This window comes from Caretta caretta, chromosome 6, assembly GCF_965140235.1.
Source record: "Caretta caretta isolate rCarCar2 chromosome 6, rCarCar1.hap1, whole genome shotgun sequence".
Classification (NCBI taxonomy): domain Eukaryota; kingdom Metazoa; phylum Chordata; order Testudines; family Cheloniidae; genus Caretta; species Caretta caretta.
The window spans coordinates 125,789,936-125,817,667 of NC_134211.1; the positions used below are offsets into that span (position 1 = coordinate 125,789,936).

The 27,732-nt window shown below is 44.9% G+C and overlaps 1 protein-coding gene across 2 annotated transcripts in view; it reads left to right on the top strand.

Moving 5' to 3' along the window:
• Positions 1 to 4,738: 4,738 nt before the first annotated feature.
• The window catches only part of PYGL (glycogen phosphorylase L), a 35,277-nt gene continuing 12,283 nt past the window's right edge, over positions 4,739 to 27,732 (top strand). Inside the window, exons 1-10 of one of the 2 annotated variants that reach the window (XM_048853114.2) lie at positions 4,739 to 4,988; positions 5,768 to 6,026; positions 9,086 to 9,187; positions 11,558 to 11,636; positions 12,710 to 12,813; positions 22,609 to 22,740; positions 24,627 to 24,738; positions 25,138 to 25,220; positions 26,528 to 26,671; positions 26,954 to 27,046. In XM_048853114.2, the coding sequence (XP_048709071.1) occupies positions 5,784 to 6,026; positions 9,086 to 9,187; positions 11,558 to 11,636; positions 12,710 to 12,813; positions 22,609 to 22,740; positions 24,627 to 24,738; positions 25,138 to 25,220; positions 26,528 to 26,671; positions 26,954 to 27,046 (1,092 nt within the window). In that variant the 5' untranslated portion in view covers positions 4,739 to 4,988; positions 5,768 to 5,783. Of the gene's footprint in view, positions 4,989 to 5,138; positions 5,297 to 5,767; positions 6,027 to 9,085; positions 9,188 to 11,557; positions 11,637 to 12,709; positions 12,814 to 22,608; positions 22,741 to 24,626; positions 24,739 to 25,137; positions 25,221 to 26,527; positions 26,672 to 26,953; positions 27,047 to 27,732 lie in introns of those variants that run through there. The other variant, XM_048853115.2, reaches the window with a different exon arrangement.

Consider the following 27,732-nt stretch of genomic DNA (forward strand, 5'->3'; position numbering starts at 1 on the left):
GTTTACAGGGAATTAAAATCAACAAAGGGGGTGGCTTTGCGAGAAACAGAATGGCCCCCTCAAGGATAGAACTCAAAACCTCAAGGATAGAACTCAAAACTGGGTTTAGCAGGCCGTTGATTTCACGCAGGGAGGGAGGAGAAACTGAATACAAAACAAATCTGGTCTATTTCTTGTTTTGATCCACTTCATCTATCTTTATACATCTTGCTGGCAGCAGACTGTGCAGTACGGCCGCTAGCCATCGTCATCTCCTGGGTGCTCGGCAGAAGACGGTGCAGTATGACTGCTGGCCATCGTCTTCTGCTGGCTGCAGATTAAAAGACAGTGCACTGCCGGTAGGACTGAATCGCCATGAGACGAAACTTAAAAGGGAAATGACCTGGCTGAGTCACTCCCATGTTTGCCCAGGTGCCCCTGACCTCACTGAGGTCGGTTAAAAGAGCACCTAGGACTACATCCATGAAGGCTACCAGTCACACTGCACTGTCTGCTGCCAAAAGGCAATGAGCTGCTGCTGTGTAGCAATGCCGTACCGCGTCTGTCAGCACCCAGGGGACATACGGTGACGGTGAGCTGAGCGGGCTCCATGCTTGCCGTGGTATGGCGTCTGCACAGGTAACTCAAGAAAAAAGGCTCAAAACGATTGTCTGCCCTTGCTTTCACGGAGGGAGGGAGGGAATGGGGGCCTGACGATATGTACCCAGAACCACCTGCAACAATGTTTTAGCCCCATCAGGCACTGGGATTTCTACCCAGAATTCAAATGGGCGGTGGAGACTGCGGAAACTATGGGATAGCTACCCACAGTGCAACACTCCGGAAGTTGATGGTTGCCTCGGTACTGTGGACACACTCCACCGACTACATGCACTTAGAGCATTTGTGTGGGGGGACACACAATTGACTGTATAAAAATGCTTTCTACAAAATTGACTTCTATAAATTCGACCTAATTTCATAGTGTAGACATACCCCAAGTGTAGGTCAAAAAGCTTGCACACTTGGTCTTCTTTCATGTCTATCTACATCTAGAACTTGAAAGGCAGTGTGAAACCATTATAGAACCAGTGTTCTATAAACCTAGTTAACTATAGTAACTTATTCAGTTTTAAAGCTACTTTATATCAGTCTTGATTGGAACTTGTTACAAAACAAAGTCACATATTGTAACTCCGTGAGATGCTTTAAAACACATACACAAGCACATACACTTCCTTAATAACTGAGTTAAACTACTCAGTTTTAGGAAGTGGTAAATTAACTGATTTGGGTCATCATCCAGGAAAAAGCCTGTGGGTGTTATTTATCACCAGATCTTTAATAAGCCTGTCCATCTTCAGCTCAGTGATCATTCACAGCAAGAGATGACTCTGCCAAACAGAAGCGGAACAAAGGACAGGCAGGACTATGAATCTTGTCCCTTCCAGCTATCCTTGGCTTTCAGGAAGCAATGTGCTGATGAACACAGGCCATTTTATCCTGTTTCTGTTGGGCAGTACAACTTGATTCCTCTTTTTGGAGGTGCTGGCATGAAGCAATCAGATGGTGAGCCATACTTCTTCTGAAGATTCAAAATGTCCAACCACAAGGAGAGTCATCCTTTCTCACCATCCAATCAGGGAAGAACCAACTTCAGGTTTTGAGTTCTTGCAACTGGGACTGGAATTTTCTAGTCTCTTTGTGCAACACATCTTGTCACACCAGCTTGTGTCAGACAACTTAGGCCATAACTGTTGGTACCGCATTTATGCTACATACCTTGAACACAAGTTGGCTTGGTCAAGTCAGCAACTAACCTCCACAAGTCACTTTCTATGGGCCCCTTTGTGGTGCATCCCTTGGCCAGTTTTGCAGTTATGCTTGCTCAAGTTGCAGTTTCTCCTTCTCTGTTAGCTGCTTAACTGGACAGTTTAAAGTTCATATGATTTGCCAGAAGCTGGGAATGGGCAACAGAGGATGGATCACTTGATGATTACCTGTTCTGTTCATTCCCTCTGGGACCCCTAGCATTGGCCACTGTCAGAAGACAGGATAGTGGACTAGATGGACCTTTGGTCTGACCCAGTATGGCCGTTCTTATGATTTATACAAAGTCCTCTCCATATTTGTTGATGCTTTTTAAACTTGTTCTAGTAGTCCATTATAAAATAGAAAGTCACTTGAAGACCTGTGGTTTTCCAGCAGGTCGGAACAGTTGTGTAAATCTTCATTTTTGGTTCTCCTTGTTTTAACAACAAAGGTAGGACCTTGGTATGTATGACTAATGGCTGAACGGAGTCCGTGCATTACCAAACAGTTACATTTCTGATTATTCCACTCTGTGGTCAAGTGTCCCTATAAATACACTATTAGGTTTCAATTCTTTTTATTTACTGCCTCTTTCAGCACTGGTGTATTTCATTAATTTGATAGCATAAGCATGCTTGATTGCAAACATTAGCCTTCCTTCCTTCTTCACTTTATGACTTAAACTAAAAAAATCAATATGAATGCAACCTCTTTCTTTCCTAATGAGCATCTCATAATGTAATTCCCATATGTGTTGGGCTAAGTTTCCAAATAGCTCTCAGCTCGGCCTCTGATTGAACCTCTGATCTATATGTATAAATTGCATGTGTGCATTCAGACCATCAGTTAAACATCTAACCACTTAACATGTCAATATAAATGCCATTCCCCCTGAGATTTAAACAGCTAAAGTTGGGGCCTGTCAAAGGGTGGGGTCTCCCTTCCAGCTGTGAGAAAGGTCCGCAAATAAAACAAGGTTTGCCTACCATTTGCAAACTTTAGCAGAGTCCTAAATAAAAATCCTCCCTTTCCTGCTTATGACACACTCCCACCCTTTTCTTTCCTGCCTATTATTTTAATGTAGTGTAATAAGCCCAGCTGCATCTATTCCATGGTCACTTAATTTGTCCTGGTCAGATTCTGGCCTATCCAGCATGGAAAGCAGGGGTGCGGATTCTCCTTCTACCAGGGTGGCACTTCCTAGAACCCAGACTGGTAACATGTAATACCCCATCATAGAGCCCAAAAATGTAGATACCTCAAATCAGAGGTTAACATTTGAAAAATTAGCCTGCTAAATGTGTGTGTGTGGGGGGATGACAACCATGAAACTTCTTTATGATGGACACCAAGGACACAGTTATTTTTCCAGTCATCTTACCAGGTGGGTGCATTACATTCTGATTAATATGGAGGAACTCTCACTGGGCCAAAGAGTTTAGTGGCAATTAGCACATGGGACTGCAGTTAGCAGGTGACCATTAACACAGGCTTAGTTTTACTAATGGCCTTCACATCTCCGAACTGTGTAGCAACTATGTGTTCATTCACATTTTCTATATACCATTTTTGTAGCTGTTCTTAAAGCATTTATTTTATGGAGGATGTAAAATCTGTGTTCTTGGTATGGCACTTGAAACGGACAACTTACTCCACACCCTGCCACAGTTTGGGCTGGCTGGAAGAGGAAAGCCATCTGCTTTTCTCACTCGTTTCTTTGATTTTGTTGGCTTTACTGAGATGGGCTACAATAATACACAGGACTGGAGAATCAATACAAACATAGCTGTAGGTTAACAGAAAAGCAGAAGTAGAATTTCATTCTTTGTCAAGAAACTTGCCCTCAAGGCAAGATGGAGGTAGACAACAAATATTTGGAAGCAAGATAAGATCTAATTTCTGGAGTGGTGTATAATAATTTTAATTAAGGTGATGTTGAAGTAAAAAGAAAACGGTACAAAGAGTTTAAGCATAGAAGTTTCTGGTTATCAGGCAATAAGGTACAGATTATCAAGAGGTGCGAAATTCAGTTTAGGAACGGGTGGCGTAAGGAATACATAATCTGGGGGTAAAAGGTTAACGGGTCCAAGGACAGACACTGAGATATGGGGGTATGTTGTTCATCTATAAACCAAGAAGAACCAGGCCTTGTAGTGTTTTCACATCAACTTAAATGGGAGTTAAAGACGCAGACCAATTATAAAAAGAAAAGGAGGCCCAGTGGCACCTTAGAGACTAACCAATTTATTTGAGCATAAGCTTTCGCGAGCTACAGCTCGCTTCATCGGAATGCATCCGATGAAGTGAGCTGTAGCTCACGAAAGCTCATGCTCAAATAAATTGGTTAGTCTCTAAGGTGCCACTGGGCCTCCTTTTCTTTTTGCGAATACAGACTAAGACTAACAGGGCTGCTACTCTGAGACCAATTATAGGAAAGGCAGGCCAGGCAGAACAAGGGGAGGGCATGGACGAAATACTCCTAAGAGGGAGCGTTGATGTTTCTTTCCTTATATTGTAGCTCTGGGCGAAGATTTGATTTTTAATATTTCAGAACATGGAGATAAATCCCTTCTAAGGCTCTTACAGAGACAGGGTGGGTGAGCGAATATCTTTTATTGCTGCAGGTTTCAGAGTAACAGCCGTGTTAGTCTGTATTCGCAAAAAGAAAAGGAGTACTTGTGGCACCTTAGAGACTAACCAATTTATTTGAGCATGAGCTTTCGTGAGCTGTAGCTCACGAAAGCTCATGCTCAAATAAATTGGTTAGTCTCTAAGGTGCCACAAGTACTCCTTTTCTTTTATTGCTGCAGCGCTTCTGGTGGCGAGACAAACTTTCCAGCTCCACCGGGCTCTTCTTCAGAACTATACCCCTCTGTTCCTTCCTCTCCTGCTTGGCTACGCTGGCAAGAAGCCCAGGTCAGCAATAATCCAGCCGGCAGTTCTTGTTTTGGAAGAAACACTCCGCTCCTCCACAGCGTCGGGCTGATTCACTTTCCTGTGCGCCAGGGAGGCGGTGCACTGACCCGTTTGCAAAGAGCGCCTGGAAGGGAGGGCCTCATAAAGCCGCAAGTTGTTTGTTAATGTCACAGGGAGACAAAAGTCCATAGCCGAGGCTGCTGCAGCTGAGCTGGCTGCAAACCCTATTTTTGCCTTCCCCCTTCAAATCCACCCCCCAAAGCCACAGATCAGGCTCACAGGTGAGGCTAAGTCCTTGCAAACAGGCCGCCCTGCCCCGTTTGCAGCCCCAGAGCCCAGGGTGGGTCTGTGCAGGCGGCTGCGCCCTGCAGGCACCGGCTGGGCGGGTTTCGCTGCCGCCGGCCCCGGGAGGAGGCTGTTTGCACAGCGCGGGGCTGGCCGCCTGCCCCCGCCCCGGGAGAGGAACCCGCCAGCCCCGGCCGGGAGCGGCTGCGAGCGGCGCTGGCCGCAGCCAACCGCGGGCTATAAATACCGGCGGGCGCCGCTCCCCGAGCCCCGGCAGACGCGCGAGCAGCCGCCCCGAGAGCGGGTAGGTGGCCGCCGGCCCCGCGCTGAGCATCCCTCCCCGGGGGGCGCCCCCCTGCGCCCCGTCCTGCGGGGAGCGCTGGGGCCCGCCCGGGCGGGAAAGGGGTTCCCCTCCCTGCCCCCCTGCGCGCCCCACAGCCCCCACCCCGGTTATGGATAGGGGCGCAGGGGGGCGCCCCCCCAAACCACCCTGCGTGCACCCCTTGGAGGGGGCTGAGGGTCCCCACTCACCATCCAGCCCTGCCCTGTGCATGCGACCCTTTTCTATACCTGGGTGCTCCCCCATTTGTAGGCGGGGGGAGGTCCCCTCCCTGGATCACCCTCCCTTCCCCAGTGGGGTGGCGAGGGGTCCTGTCTCCAGCCCCCGTGGGGTGGGGGAGAAGCACCCTGGGCCCCCTTTCCCTGCCGGCTGTGTGCACCCCAGGGAGGGGAGGAGCCCGTGCTGAGCGTGCATCCTGCCCCCTCCCCCTCGCAGCCCCGGGCCCAGGGAGATGTCGCGCCCGCTGACCGACCAGGAGAAGAGGAAGCAGATCAGCATCCGCGGGATCGTGGGCGTGGAGAACGTGGCCGAGCTGAAGAAGGGCTTCAACCGGCACCTGCACTTCACCCTGGTCAAGGACCGCAATGTGGCCACCCCCCGCGACTACTACTTCGCCCTGGCACACACTGTGCGCGACCACCTGGTGGGCAGGTGGATCCGCACCCAGCAGTATTACTACGAGAAGGACCCCAAGGTGAGCTGGGGAGGCACCATGTCAGGGCGGGGGGTGGGGCTGCACTGGGGCTGCTGGCAGCTGGCGGGTAGGTCCCCCAGGTACAGGGAACCCAGTCCAGGATCACCAGGGGTACACAAGCCCCAGATGTGCACCAGGGAGGGCTGCTCAGTAGGTGGGAAGCTAAGGGCCAAGGGGAGCACGGTGGTGTGCAAGGCACAGTGGGGAGGGGGAAGGCACTGTGAGTTTGGGACCGCTTCCTTGGGCAGGTCCCCAAGCGGGGACATAGCTGTATAAATCCCTCAAGTTATGGGAAGGGTGAGTAGCTTCTGACTCAAGACCAGGAGTAACTTGTATAGTGGGGGTGCTGAGAGCCATCGAACCAAACTGCACAACCTGTATAGGACGGCAACCACTTCAGGCCAGGGGTGGTGCCACACCTCTTGGTCCCGCACCTATGCTCAAGACCCTCCCAAGGTTCAGGAGTGGGGAGGCTACTTCATGTCTGGCATGGGGAAGCCCTGACTAGATGCTGGAGATTGGGAGAAGACATTACTTTCCCATCTTAAACTCCTCATGAGCAAACCTTGCTAAATCTCCCCTTGCTCCTGCTTTGCATTCAGCTGGAACTAGGTGTTTTTAGGGGGAGACGTGTCTGCTTCCTCATTTGTCCCTGATTCCAGGAACTGGGTTTAAACAAACTAGGCCACTTTAACTTGTTTTGCTAGTTGAACAAAACTTGGCTGCAAACACCAATATCCAGTGCTTGGAAAGAAAGTGTTTGCTGTATTGTATTGCAGCGTTTCTTCCTGTGTATTCCTGCCCCCTTTTGTATTGTCCAGTGGGTCTGGCTGACCAACAAATATCCGGAAACCCTTTTAGGGTAAATTAGTTTAAGGGATCAAAAAGGTCAGAGTCAGCTCAAAATAAAAGCAAAATTAATTGGCAGTGACAGAACTTCAAAGCTGTACGTGCTTTACTACTAGAGTTTAAAACTTCCTTTGAGCCTTTTAGGAATACTTTACATGAGCCATTGCAAAAGTATAAGGAGCCTCTTTTTATGACTCTGTGAAAGTGCCATGTTAGCCGTCCTTCACAATTGTTTATATATAAACTCTCACTTTCTTCTATTGCTCTGAACTTCAACTGAAGAAGACAGTCAAGCCAAAGTACACCTTTTTTACTCCCTGGCTGTATTTCTTAACTCTGATCCTTATAATGTGGCAATAAGAAACCAAAAAGTGCAGAACATGTGTAATCAAAATTTAAAAGGTAATCGACAACTGTCATATCTCAAGAGACCTGTGTAGTGCTTCCTGTGGTCTGCAGCATTGCGCATACAGACTGCATTTTTTCTAGGAAAACCCAAGCCCTGTAATTCAAAATTTTCTAGAGTAGATACATGTACTTCATGGAGACCCAGGGACTTTAGGTACTTGTGGGAACTAGGAGCACTGTAGTGGAAGAGGTTGAGAACTCATGTATCACATGACCAGGTGTGAAATGTCCATCCTCTGAACCCTCAGGCTCCTCTGAGAAGGAAGTGGGACTGAAGTAAAAAGCTCAAGCAGTCTCAAGTGAATTGGCTTAACATTCCTCTAGGGTCATTGCTTGTCCACTTTGGTTTATATTGAACACAGAACTGTGCTTGCTAGTGGATTAAACAGTAATCCTGTTTGTGACATCATTTGAAAGCCCCTCCCAATCTGTCAAGTCTAATTACTTATCACAAGGCTGACCCCACCTTTCTCAGCCAATGATGATTTCTCATATGTCTGCTTTTCGACAGGCACCTTTGCGCTCTTTCCCACACTGTGGCTTACATGTGGAAGGGACCCCCCCTGTCAACATTCACAAAGCTGCCACCTTCTCCTCTTCTAAATCCCTCCTTAAACCCAACCTCTGCTGTGATGCCCACAGATCACTAGCAGCCATTGGCTCGAGTGGCATGTAGCTGTGACCACTGTGACCATTTATGCAAATGTACTTGTCTTTACTGTTACCTTCCCTCCCATCTGTTACATATTGTTACAGTCCTAGATTGTGAGCTCTCTGGGGCAGGGCAACAAGTCTTTCTTTGAGTCATTTGTGCGGCACCTAGCGCAGTAGAGCCATGATCCCTGACTAGAGTCTCTTAGCACTACTGCAATAAAAACAATAATCCTTGCAGGAAATTAAATTTCAGGGAACAAAGACTTCTATTATTTAGAATATTTGTATCAAGGGAGATTCTATCTAGATGTTTTGTTCAGGAAGCAGGAGTAGCTCTTGAAAGCACTCTGTGCATCAGAGTCAGGTCAGTTGTTTGGAGTTTCTAAAGCCTGGTTTAATTTGAAATGTCTGCTTCGTTTACATTTTAACTTGGTTTCATAAATAGACATAGGGCCACATGCTGCCCCTGATCTGAACATGCACCTCTCCCATTGATGCAATGAAACTGTCGGTCACAGGTTAAGGCTCTTGGAGGAGTTCTGATCTCTTGTTCAAACAAAACTTAACCTCTTCCACCCTGGACCTACCATGCCCCTCTCCTCTCCCTGTGTGAGCATTAATTGTTTAAAACTAGCAGTGAGGGTGTAGAACACAGGGTTGGAGGTAGTTAGGCCTTTCCTCCATCTTGTTGCATGGCATACTTTATAATTTTTTTCCCAGCATCCGCCCTATTTCCAGCCTTTCCTTTGGTTACATGTACAGCACATAAGGCCTGAAGCAGTCTGTCTGCAGACTCAGGAAGAGAGTGCTGCATGGGGTTATCGCTACAATCCTAAAGGCTGAAAACACCTTTTTTAAAAAGTGAAATCAGAAATCAGTGGGTTAGGATCCCTCACCCCCTGCCCAAAGTGGCTTATGAATTTTTAAAGCCATGCTTATTTTAAATCAAGGCATCAGCTAATAATCAGGATTTTCTACTCAAGGTGTTACCTTAACAAAGACTTAAGAGTCCTTTTGATGATATAAGCTGGTTTTATTACTCTTGGATTTAGAAGATGCCAAAATAATGTTTCCAGATCTTGAACATTTTTGAGGAGACTGTTTCTACATGTTTCAGTAAGATTTGCTTTCATTTTTCTTTGTTTCAGAGAGTTTACTATCTCTCTCTGGAATTTTATATGGGCCGCACCTTACAGAACACCATGATAAACCTTGGATTGCAGAATGCCTGTGATGAGGCAATTTATCAGGTAAGTGTGTCTATATTGTGGTTTAGCGGAGTAATATTTAGTCATTACGGGTTTTTGTTTTGTTTTTGGCACCGGGGTGGGGGGGGGTGGAGGGAGAGAATATTGTAGACCAAGAAGTCAATTGATAGACACAGTCCTAAATGGCCAAAGTAAAGGTCTTGGAAGAATGTTAACTGACTGGGTGTTCAGTGGGTGTTGGCTACATAAGGAAATTCCTATGCTTTTGGCACCATCGGTTGACAGGATGTTACTGAATTTACAAAATTTCAGCATTAGAATAAACCTCTTGGTGTAAAATTCGACTTCCCCTTTTCACAGGAACAGAAACGTTACTTGTCACTGCTGTTTGAGGCTTGTGGGCTGGTCGCAGAGTCAGTGGTGTATAATAGTTACTTTTTAGCTAACGAGCATATATGTAAACTGTTAAGTGCTCTCTAAATCCAGAATGACTCATGATTGTTCAGTAAAATGGAGGCATGCTGTACATTGATTGCTCACTAGCAGAGCTCCAAACCTTAACATTAAATTAGTCCGTGTTTTGAGCATAATATTCCAAGACTTTGGGCCAAGTTCCTCCCTCGTGTAACGAGGCGTAACTCCATCCGCGCCAGTGGACCAAGGTTATCTTGGTCACTCATGCCTTGGCTTTGCTCCACCATTCGTCGTTGAACAACTGCTACTGTTGTTCCAAAGTTTTGAAAGTGGCTTTATTCCATTCTGCCCTTTGCTGCCCTTGTACTCTTGTTAACAGTATGCTCTCTAGTGCATAGCATTTTTAAGCAGTTACACAGCAGGAGGAATATTCTTCAGACAAACGGCTCTCCTTTTGAAACGCGTTTATTTCTGAATTTTTCACTTATACTGCACTCTTTCACAATGCAAAGAGAATAGCAGTAAGGTGAGGGCCTTGTTTTCGGAGAGGAATGTGTTTAGATTCTTTGTTCAAATACAGCTTATGCTAATATACCTCTGGAGTTACTGGCATGTACTGTTCTGGTTGATTGGAGAAGATATTATTTAAATGTGTTTTTTGTTACATGGATGGTAGGGCCTGTAAGGTTTTATTCTGAGAAATTTTCAGCTGTGGTATTTGATGATTGTTGGTATGAACTGAGTAATAATGATTTTATAAAATATTCTTTGGGTTTTTTCAATACCTAAAAATTAATAATTTAACTAGCAGTAGGTGCTAACTTACATGGATTTTCTGTAGTATCTAAAGAAGTCTCTTTGTAAAATGTAATGCTGAAATATAACTGTACTCTAGTGCAAATGCTAGGTCCCTGCCCCATATGTTGGTAGGCCTAGTTTCATGTGGCATAAACGTCTTTCAGAGTTTTCATACAGAGTACAGCATTTTCAAAAATTTTCTATACGTAGGCACAGCAACTTATCTACCCAAAAATGCCTAGCAAAATTCAGTGTTAGAATTCATTTCCAGTGTCCCAAAACTTCTTCGTGGTATGTACCATGAGTTGAGCTGTTACCTTGTTGGGTATAAGCAATGCAGGATCAGATTTAGTCTGTATTTGGATGGGAAACCTTCACAAAAATTGTAAAGTGGTATAGTGTATGTGACACATACTGCCAGAAATAAAGCAATGCCACAGCCAGGTATGAGGGGGCACTGTGCTTCTGGGGGCACTGTCTTTTGAGTGAGATCTAAGACCAATGTCCTGACAGCTTAAGACCATTAAAATTCCCTGGCACTCTTTGGAAGAATAGGTGTTAGCCTGGTATCCTGGCTAACAACCAATGAAGTCTTGATGCTTTTCATACTTAGCTACTCTAGTAGTTTCAGGTGGATCAGCTATTCTTCATTTAACATCCTGAACTCTTGTGTAGTGCTCTTGTTATAGGTGGTTACCATCCTCCAAAAGTAGCTGTGTTTCACTGGTGGGCGAAATGTTTCTCTTCTATATTGTGAAGTTTTGATGAGCATGTTGGCACCTTCAGGTGAAAGGTGCTATATAAATCAGCTCTTTAGTTCAAGAACAAAAAGTGCAAGTGGGCTGGGGTTGAGGGGCTTATGTTGCTATTGTCCACAGTGCCTGGAAAGGGTAGAGGACCAAAGGTGCTTTGGGGGAAATTCACTGTCGCAGCTGCAGAGATGAGTCTGGTTAAGCTTGGAATCCAATAAACAAGTTCCTTCTTGAGCACCTGCCTGCCAGGATAGTAACAAGGGATGACGGTGCAGTGCTGAATTAATTGTGTTCAGAGCTCCTTGTAAATGGGTTCTTTCCAATAGCTCTGTTTGCATCTTAACTCCTGTGTTTCTCCCGCTCCCTCATGGCAGAGTGGTATTGTAAATGTTCGTTCTGCCACTCGGTTCAAGAGCACAGAGCTCGTCTCTCTTCTGTCTGTATTTAGCTAGGGCTGGATATAGAAGAGCTGGAGGACATTGAAGAGGATGCTGGCCTTGGCAACGGAGGTCTTGGAAGACTGGCTGGTAAGTGAGTCCCATGAACACAAGGAGCACTTGTCTGCCTGCGTTGTGGTAGTACCTAATTATAAGTGTAAATTAAATGGTCATGCCTTCTTGTAGTATGAACACTGTGGACAATGCTGGTGGTAGGGAAATGAGTTTAATATGCAGGGCACTAATTTGTCCCATCTATGTGATCTCCCTGCCTTTCCCTCACACCCCTCCCCTAATAAAAATGATGATTTCCTTTCATTCACTAAGCTGTCTGCCAAATAGTTTAAATATAGTCTGTTTCGCTCTTGGACTCCACCTGTCCTCTTCAGTCTGGCCTCTCCTGCACAGAAGCTATCTCCCCTTTTCTATTAGTGCCTGGCTGTAACTTGCAAAATGTTGACTCCAGAAAATAGACACGCTGGCTGAATAATAGGATAACAACCATGCAGATATGACTTTGCTATTTTTGAACCAGTGGCCCTGCAAATGCTGTTTATAGTACAGGACTATTTAGGAGGAAGGTGCGTGTCGCGGGAGGGAGGGACGGACTTTGATACTCTTGGCTTATATTAGTGCAGGGCTGCATATGGGTCTGATGGAAAAGAAAGCGGGACTGACTTCCAGACCCCAGTGATGATCCCCCAGTTGCTTGAGCATCAGATTAACCTTGGGCTTCATTGTCTACTCAGAATGCTCTCCAAGGCCAACTGTATCTTGACTCCCATCCACACCTGCTTTCAACTGGTGTTTCTTTAGTCCTCAAAGTACTTGTTTCCCTAGCATGGGAGGTGGTACGTGTGGTGTGCCAGGCATGGGGTTGGAGCCACATACACAAAGGGGGAGGCAGTATGTGGTGTTGTGTGTTATGCAGACAAGGAGTTGGAGCAATAGGAAGATGTGGAATGGAAAAGAGATTAACTGACGGTCTCTAAGCCATGCCTGCATATGCATGCTGCGTAAATGTACCATTCAACTTAGCGCGAAGTAGGGAGCTCTGTTTTTTTATATTTGGGCTGCTTTGTAAGCTTGTCACTTTCAGGGGCTGATGAAACCATAATGGGAAATTTCACTAAATACGTCCCTAAATTGTCTGTCCTTAACAGCCTGCTTTCTTGACTCAATGGCAACACTTGGGCTTGCTGCATACGGGTATGGCATCAGATATGAATATGGAATCTTCAACCAGAAGATCCGAGATGGATGGCAGGTACAGCTAAGCCAAACCCTGCTGTTTCCCTCCCCACCTTGTGGAAGCAAAGAATGTGCTTCCTTTAAACACCGACACTGAGGTCATGGGTCACTTGAGATGTTTTGTCCCATTTATCACATGTTGTCCAAGTTTGAGTACTTTAGATCTCTTGGTTTAGATTAATTTAGGCAGTGAAGCTGCATTTAGGGGAGCCAATACAAGATGCAGTGTTCTGTTAACTGGAGAAACGTGCCCTGAAAGTCTGAAATTTGAATTTTATTTGGGGGAGGAGGGTGTTCCCGGTCCCCCAGGGAAAATGTAAAAGCTCTTCGAAATCCCTCCCCCTGCAGTTGACTTATTGATAAGTATGCCTCAAATCCTAAAATATGAGTTACTCTCCTGCTTGTAACATGGGGAAAGAGAGGTCATTCCTCCAGCAAAACAAAAACCAAAACTATTTGTGATGGTTAAGTGGGGATTATGTTGCCTCTTTCTTCCATGTCTGTCAATACAGAGAGAGAATCCTTTCTACCCACCCTTCTGCAGCCACCCACTTAATAACTCAGTGGACCAAAACCAAAGTGTACCTGCCCTTGTGTTTGTAGCTATTTAACCTGATGCATTGACAGGCCGCACTCCATGCTGTTACATTAAATGGCTAGTGTATGGGATCTTAAGCCTTGAGGAAAAAAATGCTAAATTTGAAGTTTCTACGGTTGCAAAAACATGTGCTTAATTTAGAATTATTAAAGTTTCAGCTGCTTAAGAAGGTGAGTTTTCAGGATGTATTTAACGATAGCCAGGGGACAGGCTGGGATGCTTGGAATTCAGCCTATCAAAATCAAATACACAATACACACTTTTTTTTTGTTCAGAATCATCTAACCAACTTGCTCCTCCCATGATTTCAAAGTGCCTCCCCTGGCTTCCCCCTGACAGTAGTACAATGTTGAAGCCATGGTGTCAATACAGATATCAGCTGCTCGCTGACCACTGGGGCGAACATGAAATTTAATATCCAAATAAACACCACCCGGGCTTCTGGCTTCTTTTTTTTTAATACCGGAGTCATTCAGTCACTATTTAAAGCCTAAATGAAGCTACCTTAGATTCCAGCCTGCCCCACCAAAATGTTTTAGAACGCAGGGAGCGTGTGGCAGCTTTTAAATCTAGCTTGCTGGGGAGCGTGTGGTTGGTATTCCAGTCATATCTAGGGATCCTGACTGAAATCGGGGCCTGTTGCATTGATTCAGATGAAATATTTGAGCCAGGGTCAAAGGTATTAACATAATCCAGTCATTGTCCAACATGAACGAGTTTGAAACTAGGTTCAGGGTTTGGTATTCGGGGACCTTAGCCTGCTTAGTACCATGGCAAACATGCTATTAAAAATCCTTATAACCTTTTACTAAAGATTAATCACTTGAAATGTCAAGTATTAAATAAGGCTTTCATTTTAACAACATCCCTTGTTTCCTTTAGCTAGAGAGGTTTTTTTTTAAAAGAAATAAACCCCTCCCACTTTTGTTCGACAATGTCTTAGATAGTAATAACTGTCCTTTTTGGTGAAGAAACACAAGTTTGTTGAGATGGGCTGGAGCTGTCCTTGCTGTTTAAACCCCAATCCAGTCTCCTGGAAGATGAGGCAAAACAACCATAAAAGGGAAAAGTAAAGAACAGCCAAGATAGAAAATGCAGATTCTGTCTCTGACGTTGACTTTCGCTTGCAATCTCCCTGCTGGAAAAACACAGGCCCAGAAGACTTATCAGCCCCTCCAAGAATGGGCAAATATGTTTATGGCATTGCTTTTAGTTGCAACTCTGGTCAAATGCTTACAGCAATGTTGTAAAATACGCAGTCTTGGCTGGCTAAGCGAGACTCTTATTAAACAGAAGGCAAGAGGAGAGAGAAGAAAGAAATTAAGGTGGGGAAGGAAAAGGACACACTGAAGGGGAAAGGGGACAAAGTCTCACTTCCCAGGTGGTGGTTGGAATTTAGCCAGTGACAATGTCATCTGGGTCCTTCTCTGTCGCCTGGTCTGATCAGGACATCTCTCAGGATTAGGACAAAGAAGGTCCAAGGTCCCAGGGGATGGTGTGGGTGGCAGCCATGATAAGGCTTGCTGCAGTGTTTGTTGGCAGACAGCTGCTGCTTTTACTAACTTTCCCCAATAGTCTTCTCTTTGTGAGAACCCTGAAACGGAGTGGTGGATGGAATACTCCATCTTCTCATTACTTTGTTCACCAAATAGGCCTAATTTTGGACGCACCAGTTTTGGGATATTTTTAACCTTACCAGTTACAATTTTAACACAGTCCTTGAGTGGCATTCGTAAAACCCTTTCTAAATTACATCTGTTTTTCTCTCCTTTTTGCATCCTTCTTTTAAACAATTTTATATAAGAAGTCATTGTGACAATTTTGAACTTTCACTCACTCTTAGCAGTTGAGCTCACAGTCAGGGTAAATTTGTAGGCCCAGTCATAACAGGCCCCATTGGAATAGGCACTGTATGGAGACACATCCCGTAAGAGACAGTCCCTGCCCTGAAGAGTCTGTCTGCCTTGTATATCTAAAGCTGTAAAGGGTGGCAGAAAGGAAGTACCATCTCTGTTTTACAGATGGGGAGCTGCAGCACAGAGAGATTGAATGACTTGTTTAAGGTCACAAGAAGTTCATGGCAAAGCCAGGACATGGAGCCAGGTCTCCCGAGTCCCGTCCAGTACCTTAACCACAAAACCCGCCTTCTCTCTGTTACGCAGGGTCGGCCCTAAAAGCATGAAACGCCTTAGTAAATGAAAAATACAGTTCTGTTTGGATGCCTGTATTGTAGGTTGGTAACATTGACTTGTTGGTGCTTGCAGAATACTAATCTGTTTATAGCATATCTTGGCATAGCTGCGTTGCACGGAGAAACAATGGGCCCTTTGAGTTCACCCAGACTAATAGTTTGTTCAGCAGCGACTGACCAGGCTGAGGTGTTCCTGCCTCGCTGCTCTGAAATTATACTCCAGGCCGTCAAAAGACGTTTCCTTGTTGAACTTTGCAGCATTTGAATGATAAATGGCTCGTTGATTTTGCCCGTATTTGAAACCTGTGCGCCCACCGCAGTGAAAGTGCAGCTAGATGCCCATGTGTAGCTGTAAACTGTGGGGTTTGGTTAGGAGTGTGCTGTGGAGCAATGGCACCAAAGGAAGGTGCCTAGTTGTGGCACTGTCATGCCAGAGAAGCCATTTGTAGTCCTGGGGCCAAATTGAGCCCTCATATAAAAAGGCATAAATCTCATTGACCTCACTGGAAGCTGCACCCACCCATGCAGGGATTGAATTTGGGGTCTCATGCTCTTTGGGGTAGAATTGGAAGAGTGATAATGGCAGTGCACCTCTTCCTGGGGCAGGGGAAGAGTTACTTTTACATGGCTGAGGAGCAACATTGACTGATACCCCCCCCCCCCAACAGAAGAATTGTTGTGACCCAGGACCACAAGGAGGGAAAGGAGAAGATCCTTGGGGCTCTGGCAGACAGAGAAGCCCCCCTCTTTCTCCCCATAAAGGAGAAAGCTGTGGCGGGGAGAAAGGTAGATGCACTTGCAGGGGCAAAATATCAGCGCGCACTGGCCTGAATGGAAAAGAGGTCATGTAGGTTTGAGATGGAAAGACCTAGGCCAGTCCCACCCATCCCCCAAGAAAGGACGTTCTTTCCTGGCTTCTGAGCTCAAAGGTGCCCATTCTTAGCAGGGGACAGTTTCAGACCTTTGGGTTATGGGCCCAGGTTTCTGGCTCTTCATAAACTGGGAAAGTCCTCTTTCTTCGTGACAGGCCTAGCTGTTCTCTTCCATCTGCAGTGCTCCAATCTTCTATTTCTTTTGTGTTGTCAATAAGCTTTCATCTGGAGCTGTAATCTGAAACTCTCCTTTATTAGCACAAATCTGTGGTATCCAGCTCTTCTAATGGCCCTGGAGGGTGCGCGCGCGTGTGTGTTTGTGTGTGTAAATATATATTTATTTTAAAGTGTAGCCAACATTGCATGTTTGGCCTGGGCTCTTATCCACCCTGCAGTTGATTATACAGAATTCCATCTGACTCATGGAAAGGGAACAGTGACTAATCCTATGAACAGCCAGCCTTCCTCAGCGTGCAGTTTTTAACTGCTTTCCTATTAAAGATCTGCTAGTTAAACAGCAGGGCAATGATTTTTCTTCCTCACTCTTTGGTTGCTTTGTCTTAACATGGTCCTGTCCTCTACTCCTATGACCTGTACATAATGGCTGTCTCCTCTATAGCTCTCATTCAGCAGCATTAAGGCGGTGTCTAATCTATAGTCTTCCGTTTAGCAGCACTTCTTCACTGAGGGGCCAACCTGCTTCATTAGCAGGTCTCCAGGATGAGGTTTAAATTCTGATTAAATCTATTCCTGTCTCATCACACTCACAAGATCCAGTTGAGTTAGTGAGCGGACAGGGAACCAATTACCTTGTAAACAGATCTGGTCTTAGACTATTGTAATCATCTTTGTCTGGAAAAAAGCATATTAGAAGGAACGCTTCTCCGTCAATGGTCATCTGCCTCTCATGGAGCTCCGGTGCTCTTATAGCTCTAAAAATACTCTGATATATTTGGAGCTATAAGGTCTTGCATTGTTGTGGAGGACCTGGCTTTCAACATCCTTTTTTAAGCAACTGAGTTGTTGAAATTGGGGAAATCATTAACTGAAGATCTTGCAAATGATAACCAGGGTTCAATGTAGAGATTACAAAACAGAGATGCCCAGGCTAACCCATGATTGTCAACATGAGCAGTTACTGGGATGTTAAAAAACTTGAAATAAAGTCTTTTACTGGTTGGTGTTGCATGAAATTAAACATACAACCATGTAAAGATTTCCTAAGTGTTTCTTATTATAGTCTTTTAGTTTTAATTAAAGTGAACAGAAAAGGTCAGATTATAGGTGCCTGGTGTGGGTATAAGTGTTTGTTTGAATTTTCATATGCAGTTACCATAACTGCAAATGCAAGTCAGGCTTTGCATTCTCCGGCACACAGAATTCTAGATGCCCAGTTTGCACATCAGCTCACAGAGTGTGCATTTTTAATGAAAATCTTCAGGCCTCTGTTCTGACAATCTGTCCCCGAAGCTCTGAACAACGTGGCTCTCCAACTCTCCTGTGCATGGATTCTCTCAAATAAATCAAGCTCTCCAGCTAATGAACTTGGGAGCTCTTTGTGCATCTACAGATCAGCTGCCAAAAAGCCTCATCCAAGAGCCATGTGAACAAATGATTTCACTAATGGTAATGGAATGTTAACCTGTATATACTGGTCAGCCACTCGGTGGCACAGTGTGTAAAATGCCTTATTTAAACGAACCTCACCCCAACCTGCCTTCCTCAGCATGCGCAGTTTATAACTTCTTTCCTATTAAAAGAGCTGTTTAGTTAAACAGCAGGGCAGTGACATTCGTTCCTCACTCTTTGGTTGCTTTGTCTTAACATGGTCTTGTCCTCTACTCCTATGTATTTTAAATCATCTTATGATGAACTCACCTGGTGTGTATAAACAAGCTCTGTAGCCAGGCCATATCTGGTACAGGAACGTGACATGGTGTCAGGAGTAAATTGACAACAGAAATAGAAGGAAAACCGCAACAAAGGTTGCCAGGATCTCATTGATATGTCACTCTTCAATGCCCAAGAGAGCTTTAGCAAGCTGTCACAATGGATAGAATAAGCAGTATTTCACAAGAGTCTGAACTGCACACAACCTCCACAATGAACCTGGAGATGTAGAGGTATTATCTTTAATTTGGGCTATGGGGAAGCAAGCAGAGCAGAGCTTTAAATCCTTTGACTTTGTGACTGACTTCAGTACAGATAGAAAAGGAGGACTTGTGGCACCTTAGAGACTAACCAATTTATTTGAGCATGAGCTTTCGTGAGCTACAGCTCACTTCATCAGATGCATCCGATGAAGTGAGCTGTAGCTCACGAAAGCTCATGCTCAAATAAATTGGTTAGTCTCTAAGGTGCCACAAGTACTCCTTTTCTTTTTGCGAATACAGACTAACACGGCTGTTACTCTGAAACCTTTCAGTACAGATGACCATGAAAGGCTTCTGGCTATGTTTGATGCATACTTTATGGAAGAGCATGTTTTCATCGGAGAATTCAAGAACCAGGGGAAATGTTGAATGTTTCATAAGAGCTCTTCGTACATTGGCTCACAACTGATTTTGGGGAATGCAAAACATGAAAACAATCAGATGGAGGCTGGTTATTGGGTTAACAGAAAGGAAAAACCTCTCACAGCAGTGACGGTTGAAAGGAGAGTACAGAAAGCAAAGCAGTCTGACCTGCGCAGATAGCAAAACTTCTTAGAGCAACTGAAAAGGAGCTTAAACTGTAAACAGACACTTCAGTGTTAAGTTGTCATAAAACCCCTGAGGCAAGGGGAGAGAACTCCCAGGCTAAGAGGGACAAATTCTACGAGCTCTGGGAAAAGTCATATCCCTAAAGATTATGCATGTCCAGCCGGAGGCACACCGTGTAATACATGCTAAATGTCCATATTTCATGCAACTGTTTCGTGCACCAAAGCAGTCAGGGAGTTGGCTCACATTACAGACAATCAAGAGCCATTGTTTCTGGGATCTATCGCTTGTGCTGACATAGAGCCTGCCTGGAGAGTGAAACTGAATGTTCATAGCAAGATTATTGACTTCAAAATTGACTCAGGAACTGACATCACAGTCATCTCAGAAGGGACTTACAATCAACTTCAACCCCATCTGGCGCCGCTCTGGCTTGCCCTGGAGGTATTCTGAACTGCAAGGGCCAGTTCCGCACAGAAAAACTTACCAAGATAAAAGCTTTGCATTCTGTGTGTGAGTGATCAAAGACAGCGAGGCAACCATGATGGGCCTAGTGAGAAAGATGGAAGAACTCAGTGGGGAGTTTGATATTGGACTTTTGAGAGAAGATCCAGTACAAATCAAATTGAGACCATGCTGAACCATACAGTGTACAAACACCCCTACTAGAGAGACGTTGGAAGAGAGAGCTGCACATTTATGCAAATTCAGAGGACATTATTACCTGGTCAGTGTGGAATATTCTTGAATGACATAGTTATTGAGAAGCTGAAGTGAACTTTTGCTCACTTCGGTATTCCAGAACAACTGTGATGGACAACAGACCACAATTTGCTACAGCAGAATGCAAGTCCTTCTGAACAAGATATGATTTTGTAGCAGCCTACATTAGGCACAAGTGAAAGGAGAGGCTGAGAGAGCTGTACAGGCAGCCAAGAAAATCCTACAGAAGGAAGATCCATTCCTTGGTCTTCTGAGTTACAGATATCCAGTGGCTCTGTTGGTGTCTATCTCCAAAGTGGACAGACATGAAGAGAGTAGCAAAGTTGAATAAAAAGGCTAAAGGTGTTTATGAACACTTCTACAATAGACATTCCTCTGAGAACTGCCAGGTCTAGAATCTGGTGACTGTGTTCATGTCTAATTGAATGGAGAAAATGGATGGACAACTCCAGCTGTTATAAAGAAAAAGAATTTTGTACCCAGATCATGTGATTGAGAGCAACAATGAAGAGTTCAACAGAAACTGTCAACTTCTACAGTTTGCTCTGTTGATTGTTGAGGAACAAACTCTACAGATGGCCGATGCAGAATAAAAAGGATTCCAAGTGAACCGCAGTCAGTCGTTGCAACTAATGGACAGCCAGATGACCATGTTACATATTCAGGTCATGTGATTAGAAAACCAGTATGATTTAGAGACAATTAATGAACTGATACATTGAACAGACTATCTTGCTGTCTTTGAGGTTAAATGGTGGGAATGTAGAATTTAGAGAAGAGGGAATGGAATGATAAAGTGTATGAAACTGTTCGGCTACTGGGTGGCGCTGTGTGTAAAATACCTTATTTAAACATAGCTCAGCCGTACCTGGCTGAGCACTAAAGGGTCTTATGCTGATCTCATCTGGTGTGTATAAGCAAGCTCTGTGACTAGTCCATATCTGGTACTGAAACATGATACCAGTGGCACTAGACCGTCCCTTACCTTCCATGGCTGCAGCACGCTTTCAGTTTAGGGCTTCCCAAGATGGGGACCTCTTGGGAGGGCTTCCTTTGAAGTATGACCCATGAGAGGGCCAAGAGGCAGGGTGTGTGCTGAGGATCTGCTTAGTCATAACTTTTTAGGAGCTTATCAAAGGCATGAATGGGAGAATAGGGGTCCTCTTTCCACTGGCTTTCGATGAAAGATGGATGTCTAAGGTCTGCACCTAGGAAATTGGGTCAGTATAACTAGATTGCGCGGGTGTGAAAAATGCACACCCCTGAGTGACACAGTTAAACCAACAAGAAAAGGAGGACTTGTGGCACCTTAGAGATTAACCAATTTATTTGAGCATAAGCTTTCGTGAGCTACAGCCCTCTTCATCGGATGCATTCAGTGGAAAATACAGTGGGGAGATTTATATACACACAGAACATGAAACGATGGGTGTTACTATACACCCTGTAACGACAGAGTGATCACTTAAGGTGAGCTATTATTGTATTGCCCAGAGTTTGCTTCAATTAAGAGACAGTGGGGGGGTAAAAGTCCTCCCCTATAAAAAAAAAATTTTTTTTTACCAAAATAAAATGTAAAAATAGCTGTTACTTCCCTTCCTCTTCTCCCATGTCCCAAGTAAGAGCGGTACAAAGACACAGTGTAGAGGCTAAACTGGCATAACTCAGTCTTCCAATTCTTTGAGTCCCAACTGCCATGTCCCTTTCACAGTGGCAAATTGTCCCATTTCTCTAAAAGATGAGTGAGTTCCACTTGTCCGCATATATTGAGTCTACTTATCCTTGATTTTAAGTTTTCAGCATCATGTCAGCGCTATGCAGAGTTGTCTTCCACTGTTAACACTGGGAAATAAACCACTTTTTTCTTTTTTTTTTGTTTTGTTTTTGGTTCCATTCTGAAATGAATCAAATGCTGAGAGAAACACACCGCTCCAAGGAATAATCTGAAGGACAAATGTCTTTAAAAATCCCCATCCCCTCCCCCCAAATTTTCTTAGGACTGTGCTCAATATTGAAAAAATCGTCATTGAACAAAAAAGCAGCCCTATTCTCTCAAGGGGTCAGTAACTTCCTTGCAATTTTCTGCGCTGTTTAGGCCTCATCCCAGTATCTAAATCAGAAGCAAGAACTGAGGCATTTTTCTCTGATTGTCTTTGACCCATCACTGCCCTGAGTCCACTTATTAGATCTCTCTGAACGGGAAGCGTATGAATAAGTTACTTTTATGTTAATGGGCCTGGCTTCGTAGGGTACAGCTACGCTGCAAAGAGAAACCTGCGGCAGAGTGAGAGCCCAGTTCAGCTGGTTCAGGCTCGTGGGGCTGGATCTGCAGGGCTAAAAACAGCAGCTGGTGCCTGGGCCCCAAGACACCCCACCCACCCCCACACACACGCACTGGGTTTGAGTACAGGCTCCAGCCTGAGCCCAAACTTCTGCGCTGCTAGTTTTAGCCCTAAAGCCTGAGGCTTGCAAGCCAGTGTCATTGACCCAGGCTCTGAAACTCCCCTCTGTGAGTTTTTCTTTGCAGTGTAGACATACCTGAAGGGCCATACAACTCAATCCAAACACTTGGATGTACTCTCTCTATTCCAGGCCCTAAAAATATAACCTCTTTGATCCTAAATGTTTTTGTTGCATTAGCTCAAACGGTGGCATTTAGCTTGTTTGCTTCACCTTGCATGAGGTGGGGGTAAAAAATGGTTCTGTTTAACTATCCCCTTTCTAGGTGGAAGAAGCCGACGACTGGCTTAGACACGGCAACCCCTGGGAGAAAGCCCGTCCCGAGTACATGCTGCCTGTCCACTTTTATGGAAGAGTGGAACACACCAAGAGTGGACAGAAGTGGGTCGATACGCAGGTACTGACGTGAGCTGGGTCATGCACAGGCCTGTTGAAGGAGGAAATGCATTTTTTTTTTCCAAACAGCTAGAAACTGAGTATTTTATCCTGAAAGAAAACTTCTCGCAGTTCCAGTGCAGGAAAACCGATGTCTGTTGTTCCTTTGCTGTTGTGTAAGGGACACTGTGGCTTGCCAGCAGAGTGGTCTGTTTAGGAAGGGTATAAAAGGGGATAAATCTGAGGTGGCGCCCACGTCTTGGTCACTTATTCCTTCCATAAACTTCAAGGAGGCTCAACATGACAATCTGTGATTACTCCTGAATTCTATTGCAGCTCTTCTTGGCCCCCCTTAACCTGGGATCCTCTTTTGAGTTAAATACAAAGTCTGTGGAAACTGCTACAGAGCTTTGAACGTCCCACCTGCATTTAATGGCCAGTTTAAAGTGGGGCAGTCCTATGGTGGCTGCCTGCCACCAGATGAAGAAGCTGTAAACATCTGGGGGGAGGTGGAGAAGGATATTTCTTTAGAAACTACTCTACATGAAGCTTAAAAGAAATAATCTTATTACTTAATGAAAATAGTAGAAATGGACGAAGTTAGTAAGATTCAGCAGGTTGTAAAGTAGCATTCTTTTATTGTCTGTTTATTTGTATTATCGTAGCATCCTTCTGTACATTTGTTCAGCTGTTTATGTCCACGGAAATGAACTGACACTCTGTACTGTCGTCAGAAAAGAAGTCTGCAAGATGCAGCACATTTGTGCTGCTGACAGGAAACGAACCATAATCATCTAAGAGACCACAGCTGAGCGAAGGCTGGCCTTGCAAAGAAATACTGCTTTTAACCAAACATTTCAAAGTGCCTCCTAGCCCTTGCCTTGCAGCCTGGGCTGATACCAGTACTGGGAGTAGGAATGAAAACTTCACCTTCACCCCTGAGCACAAACAACCCTGGCATAATATATAGCCAGCTACTGACGGGCAAACCTCTGACCAGGCCTCTGTGTTGGTAACTGCTCAGCCTGCAGATACCATATGGAGTGTCCCGTGCTGACAGTGCCATCTGTCTGTGTGGAGCTGGCAGGGAAATTGGGGGTTCCCCAGACACCCCATCTGCAGATCAAAGTCTGAGCAACTTCTCTTTGCAGGCTGGAGGGGATGAGTGCTGATTAGTTTTTCCATAACACTAACACTCCCCCTCTTCCTCCCAACCCCGTGTCCTGAATTATAGCACTTTCCAAAATCTAGATGGTTGCAATGGGTGTATAAGGGCAGGGAGCAATGTTCCTGAGCATGTTTCTAGAATATATTCTACACCCCCTCCCCCCCTTTTAAGGTGTAAATGAGTGATTCCTATTGCTGGAGTTGGAGACCTAGTTGCAAATTCTCCCTTTTTAAGGAGAAGTCAGTATTCAACTTGATTAGCCATAACTTGCTTTTCTAATTCTATTTCTAACAGTTTTGTACATTTCAAGCATATTTTTGTGGCCACCTTTTCAGGTTTTTTTAAGTTAGCAAAGAATCCCAACAATGTTCTGAGCAACAGATAATTTTGTATAATTAGCAGTGCCAAACTGACTATTAAGGGCCCGATCCACAGCCTGTTGAAGTCAGTGGAAAGACACTTACTGACACCATTGGGCTTTGAATTCCATGTCGTTTCAACATATGCTTTCTGTGGGCCTGTTCCATTGCTCTTTGAAGTCAGTGGGAATCCTTCTATTCACTTCAGGTGGTTTTGGTCAGGCCCCGTGTGTAGCCTTGACTGACACATCTAGGGGCGTGCTTTGTTTCTGGGAATAGTCGGAATATCGCACAAAGTCACGCTTTAATTCCAGCTTCTTCTCTAAAAAAGACCTCCAAATCTGGCTCACTACAGGTCATACTGTAACCCCTGTGTAATAGGTGGTCCTTGCCTTGCCCTACGATACCCCTGTGCCTGGATACATGAATAACACTGTCAACACCATGCGGCTGTGGTCTGCTCGGGCACCTAATGACTTCAACCTCCGAGACTGTGAGTACCTCTTCTGTGACCTATTCGCTTCTGTCCTGAATCTCCCCACATCTGAGGCCGATCGCATGCTTTGGAGTGAGCGGGGAGGAGGAGGGCTGCCAGGGAGAGCAGTGAAATAACATGGATGATGGAATGCTGCTGGGACAAGGACTGGAACTTACTATTTAACCAACAGTAAAGGGAAATTACGGGGGGGAGGTAGTCAAGGAGGAAGGATCCAGTTTGAATAGCCCAGTAACTGGGCCTGCTCCTGACTCGCCTGTTACTTTGACAGTCAAGCTTGTGTTGCTTTATTGTCCGATTCCCCATCTTTCTGTCATTCCTCTGACTGTTAACTGTCCTGCGTGCAACCCATCTTGTGCAACGTGCGCTTGCATTGACTCAACCCTTCCCTTGTAGTTAACGTTGGAGATTACATTCAAGCCGTCTTGGACAGAAATTTGGCTGAGAACATATCACGTGTCCTCTATCCAAACGATAATGTAAGTCATCCAAAAATTGCTAAAGGTTTCACTGCTAGAGCCTGTTGCTCGTTCATTTGATTAATTAGCTGAATCAAAACCTCCTCGTGCCCAGACAGGGAAATGGATTAATCCTGCTCTCAGTGTCAGACGACTGGAGCAGAGGGCATATCCGAAAAACACCAACAAAAGAACAGTGAGCGTGTAAACAGTGCCTCCGTGCATTGTGGGAAGCAAACACTGAGCCGTTTCAATCAGCATTACTTCATGGTTTTCTTAAGTTAGCCTGACATGAAGCTGGGGTTTCACACACTGCAGAGGAGTATTTTAAAATATTCATTGCCAGGGGGAGCGCGGCCGGGGCGTGTTTCAAAAGCATCTAAGAAATTTAGGAGCACAAGTTCTACTGAAAGCTGTGACTTGTGCTCCTCAATCCATGTGGGCACTCGAAAATACCACCCGAAATTTTAAAGAGAGAGAAATGAAGTTATGCATGTTGTAACAGGCAGTCTTTCATAAACCCTGAATTGTGTGACTAATTTGATCTGACAAGGCCCTTTAAAGAGAGAAATCAACAAATCCGGTTTAAGGAAGACTTCTTAAATCCAAAACCAGTCAGGCTGATGCTCCAGCTGAAACTCACGCAAGGTCAAAAAATGGCATGAGGTTAAATTCATTGTTCCTCTAATATTCGTGGGCATCGGGTCACTTTTGTTTGGAAGCCTAACATTAGGCCCTGGATTTTGAAAATGTTGGTGTAAGATATGTTTGGCTTCCTATGTGGCTTCCTTCGTTGCCAGAACTCCCTTCAACTGCCTCAACAAAGCAGAGAACTGGCTCCAGCAGGGATGGGATTTGACCTGTCATCCAAGCAAGGCATGCTGGGTGCCCTGCTCATGTATGCCTAGGAGTGTGAAGAGTTACTTCCCGCCTCAGTTCAGCACAAGGAGTCAGTAGCTACAGGTTAAACCAATCACAGGGATTATAACACTGAAAAGAATCCTTACAAATGAACTTTCTTCTCGTCTTTTTCTGCCTTTTTCCTTCAGCGATTTCACTCACTGAAGGCAAGGGAAAACAAACTGGACAGCTTCCTTCTTTCTAGTCAGGTTCGGTTTTTCATTCTCATGCATTGGCACAATGCTGCAATGTTGAAGTTACAAATGCTGCTGGGGAAATACCAAAGCCAAAAAGTAACACACTGCTGTAAGGTTAGAGCACCCAGATCAATTTAAGCTCAAACCAACTGAGAATTAAACCCTTCTTGTATTGCACCTGTCCCTTAACTGTTCAGGTTATGTAGCATTCCTGTCTGTTCTTGTTTGTAGTTTTTCGAAGGCAAAGAGTTGCGTCTGAAGCAGGAGTACTTCGTCGTGGCTGCCACCCTCCAGGATATCATCCGACGTTTCAAAGCATCCAAATTTGGAAGCACAGAAAGTGTTCGAACTATATTTGATTCTTTTCCAGATCAGGTAAACGTTATGGGATAATGGCCAAGTGAAGTCTGTAATGATTGAGTTTGAAAGCATGCTTTCCGCTTCCTCAAATGTTTTGGCTGTGAAGACCAAGTGATTCTCTCAGGATCTGATATGGTATTTCCTAGACTAAGAACTCACTTTCAAACCCACCCAGCTTCAAAGGAGGGAATAAATCAATGGAAAGGTAGCATATTTGACATGTCTCGAAGCAGCTCGCTGTGGGGCAAAATGAAGGATTACAGGTTTGGTTGCTTGAATTTTGTATTATTTTTATAGGTAGCGATTCAGCTGAATGACACTCATCCTGCACTGGCCATTCCTGAATTGATGAGGGTTTTTGTGGACATTGAAAAACTGCCATGGACTAAGGTTTGAAAAATCATCTCTGTGCTTTTTCTGTGATCGAGAATACCAAACGTTGCAAGTGTAGTCTTGCTAAAGAGCAGCTGTCTAGATAATCCCTTACCTTTCTCATGGCATATGATAGAATATTGACAAGACTCTTGGATTTACCCCTGTAATCTAACTACACTGTGATCAAGACCACAAAGTTGAAGAAAGTGATAGGTAGCAGGCCTTGTCAGGACAGCTTTAGGGACTTATGGAGGCCAATTTTAAACTTGTGATACGCACAGTTATATCTTTAAGTTGTAAAACCTTTTGTGAGGTTTCTGTTGTTCAAAAATGGATCTGTTCAGAAATCAATAAAACAAATTACACCTCTACCCCGATATAACGCGGTCCTCGGGGGCCAAAAAATCTTATCGCGTTTATAGGTGAAACTGCGTTATATCGAACTTGCATTGGCCTCGAACATTTCCGTTATTAATAGTCACTTCCTGCCCCCTGACTGACCCCTCGGAACCCCCGACCCCTATCCACACCCCCACCCCGTGACAGGCCCCCCGGGACTCCCATGCCCTATCCAACCCTGTCCCCTGACTGCCCCAATGCTTATCCACAGCCCCGCCCCCTGACAGGCCCCCCGGGACTCCCATGCCCTATCCAACCTTCCCTCCCCACCCCCCGTCCCCTGACTGCCCCTATCCACACCC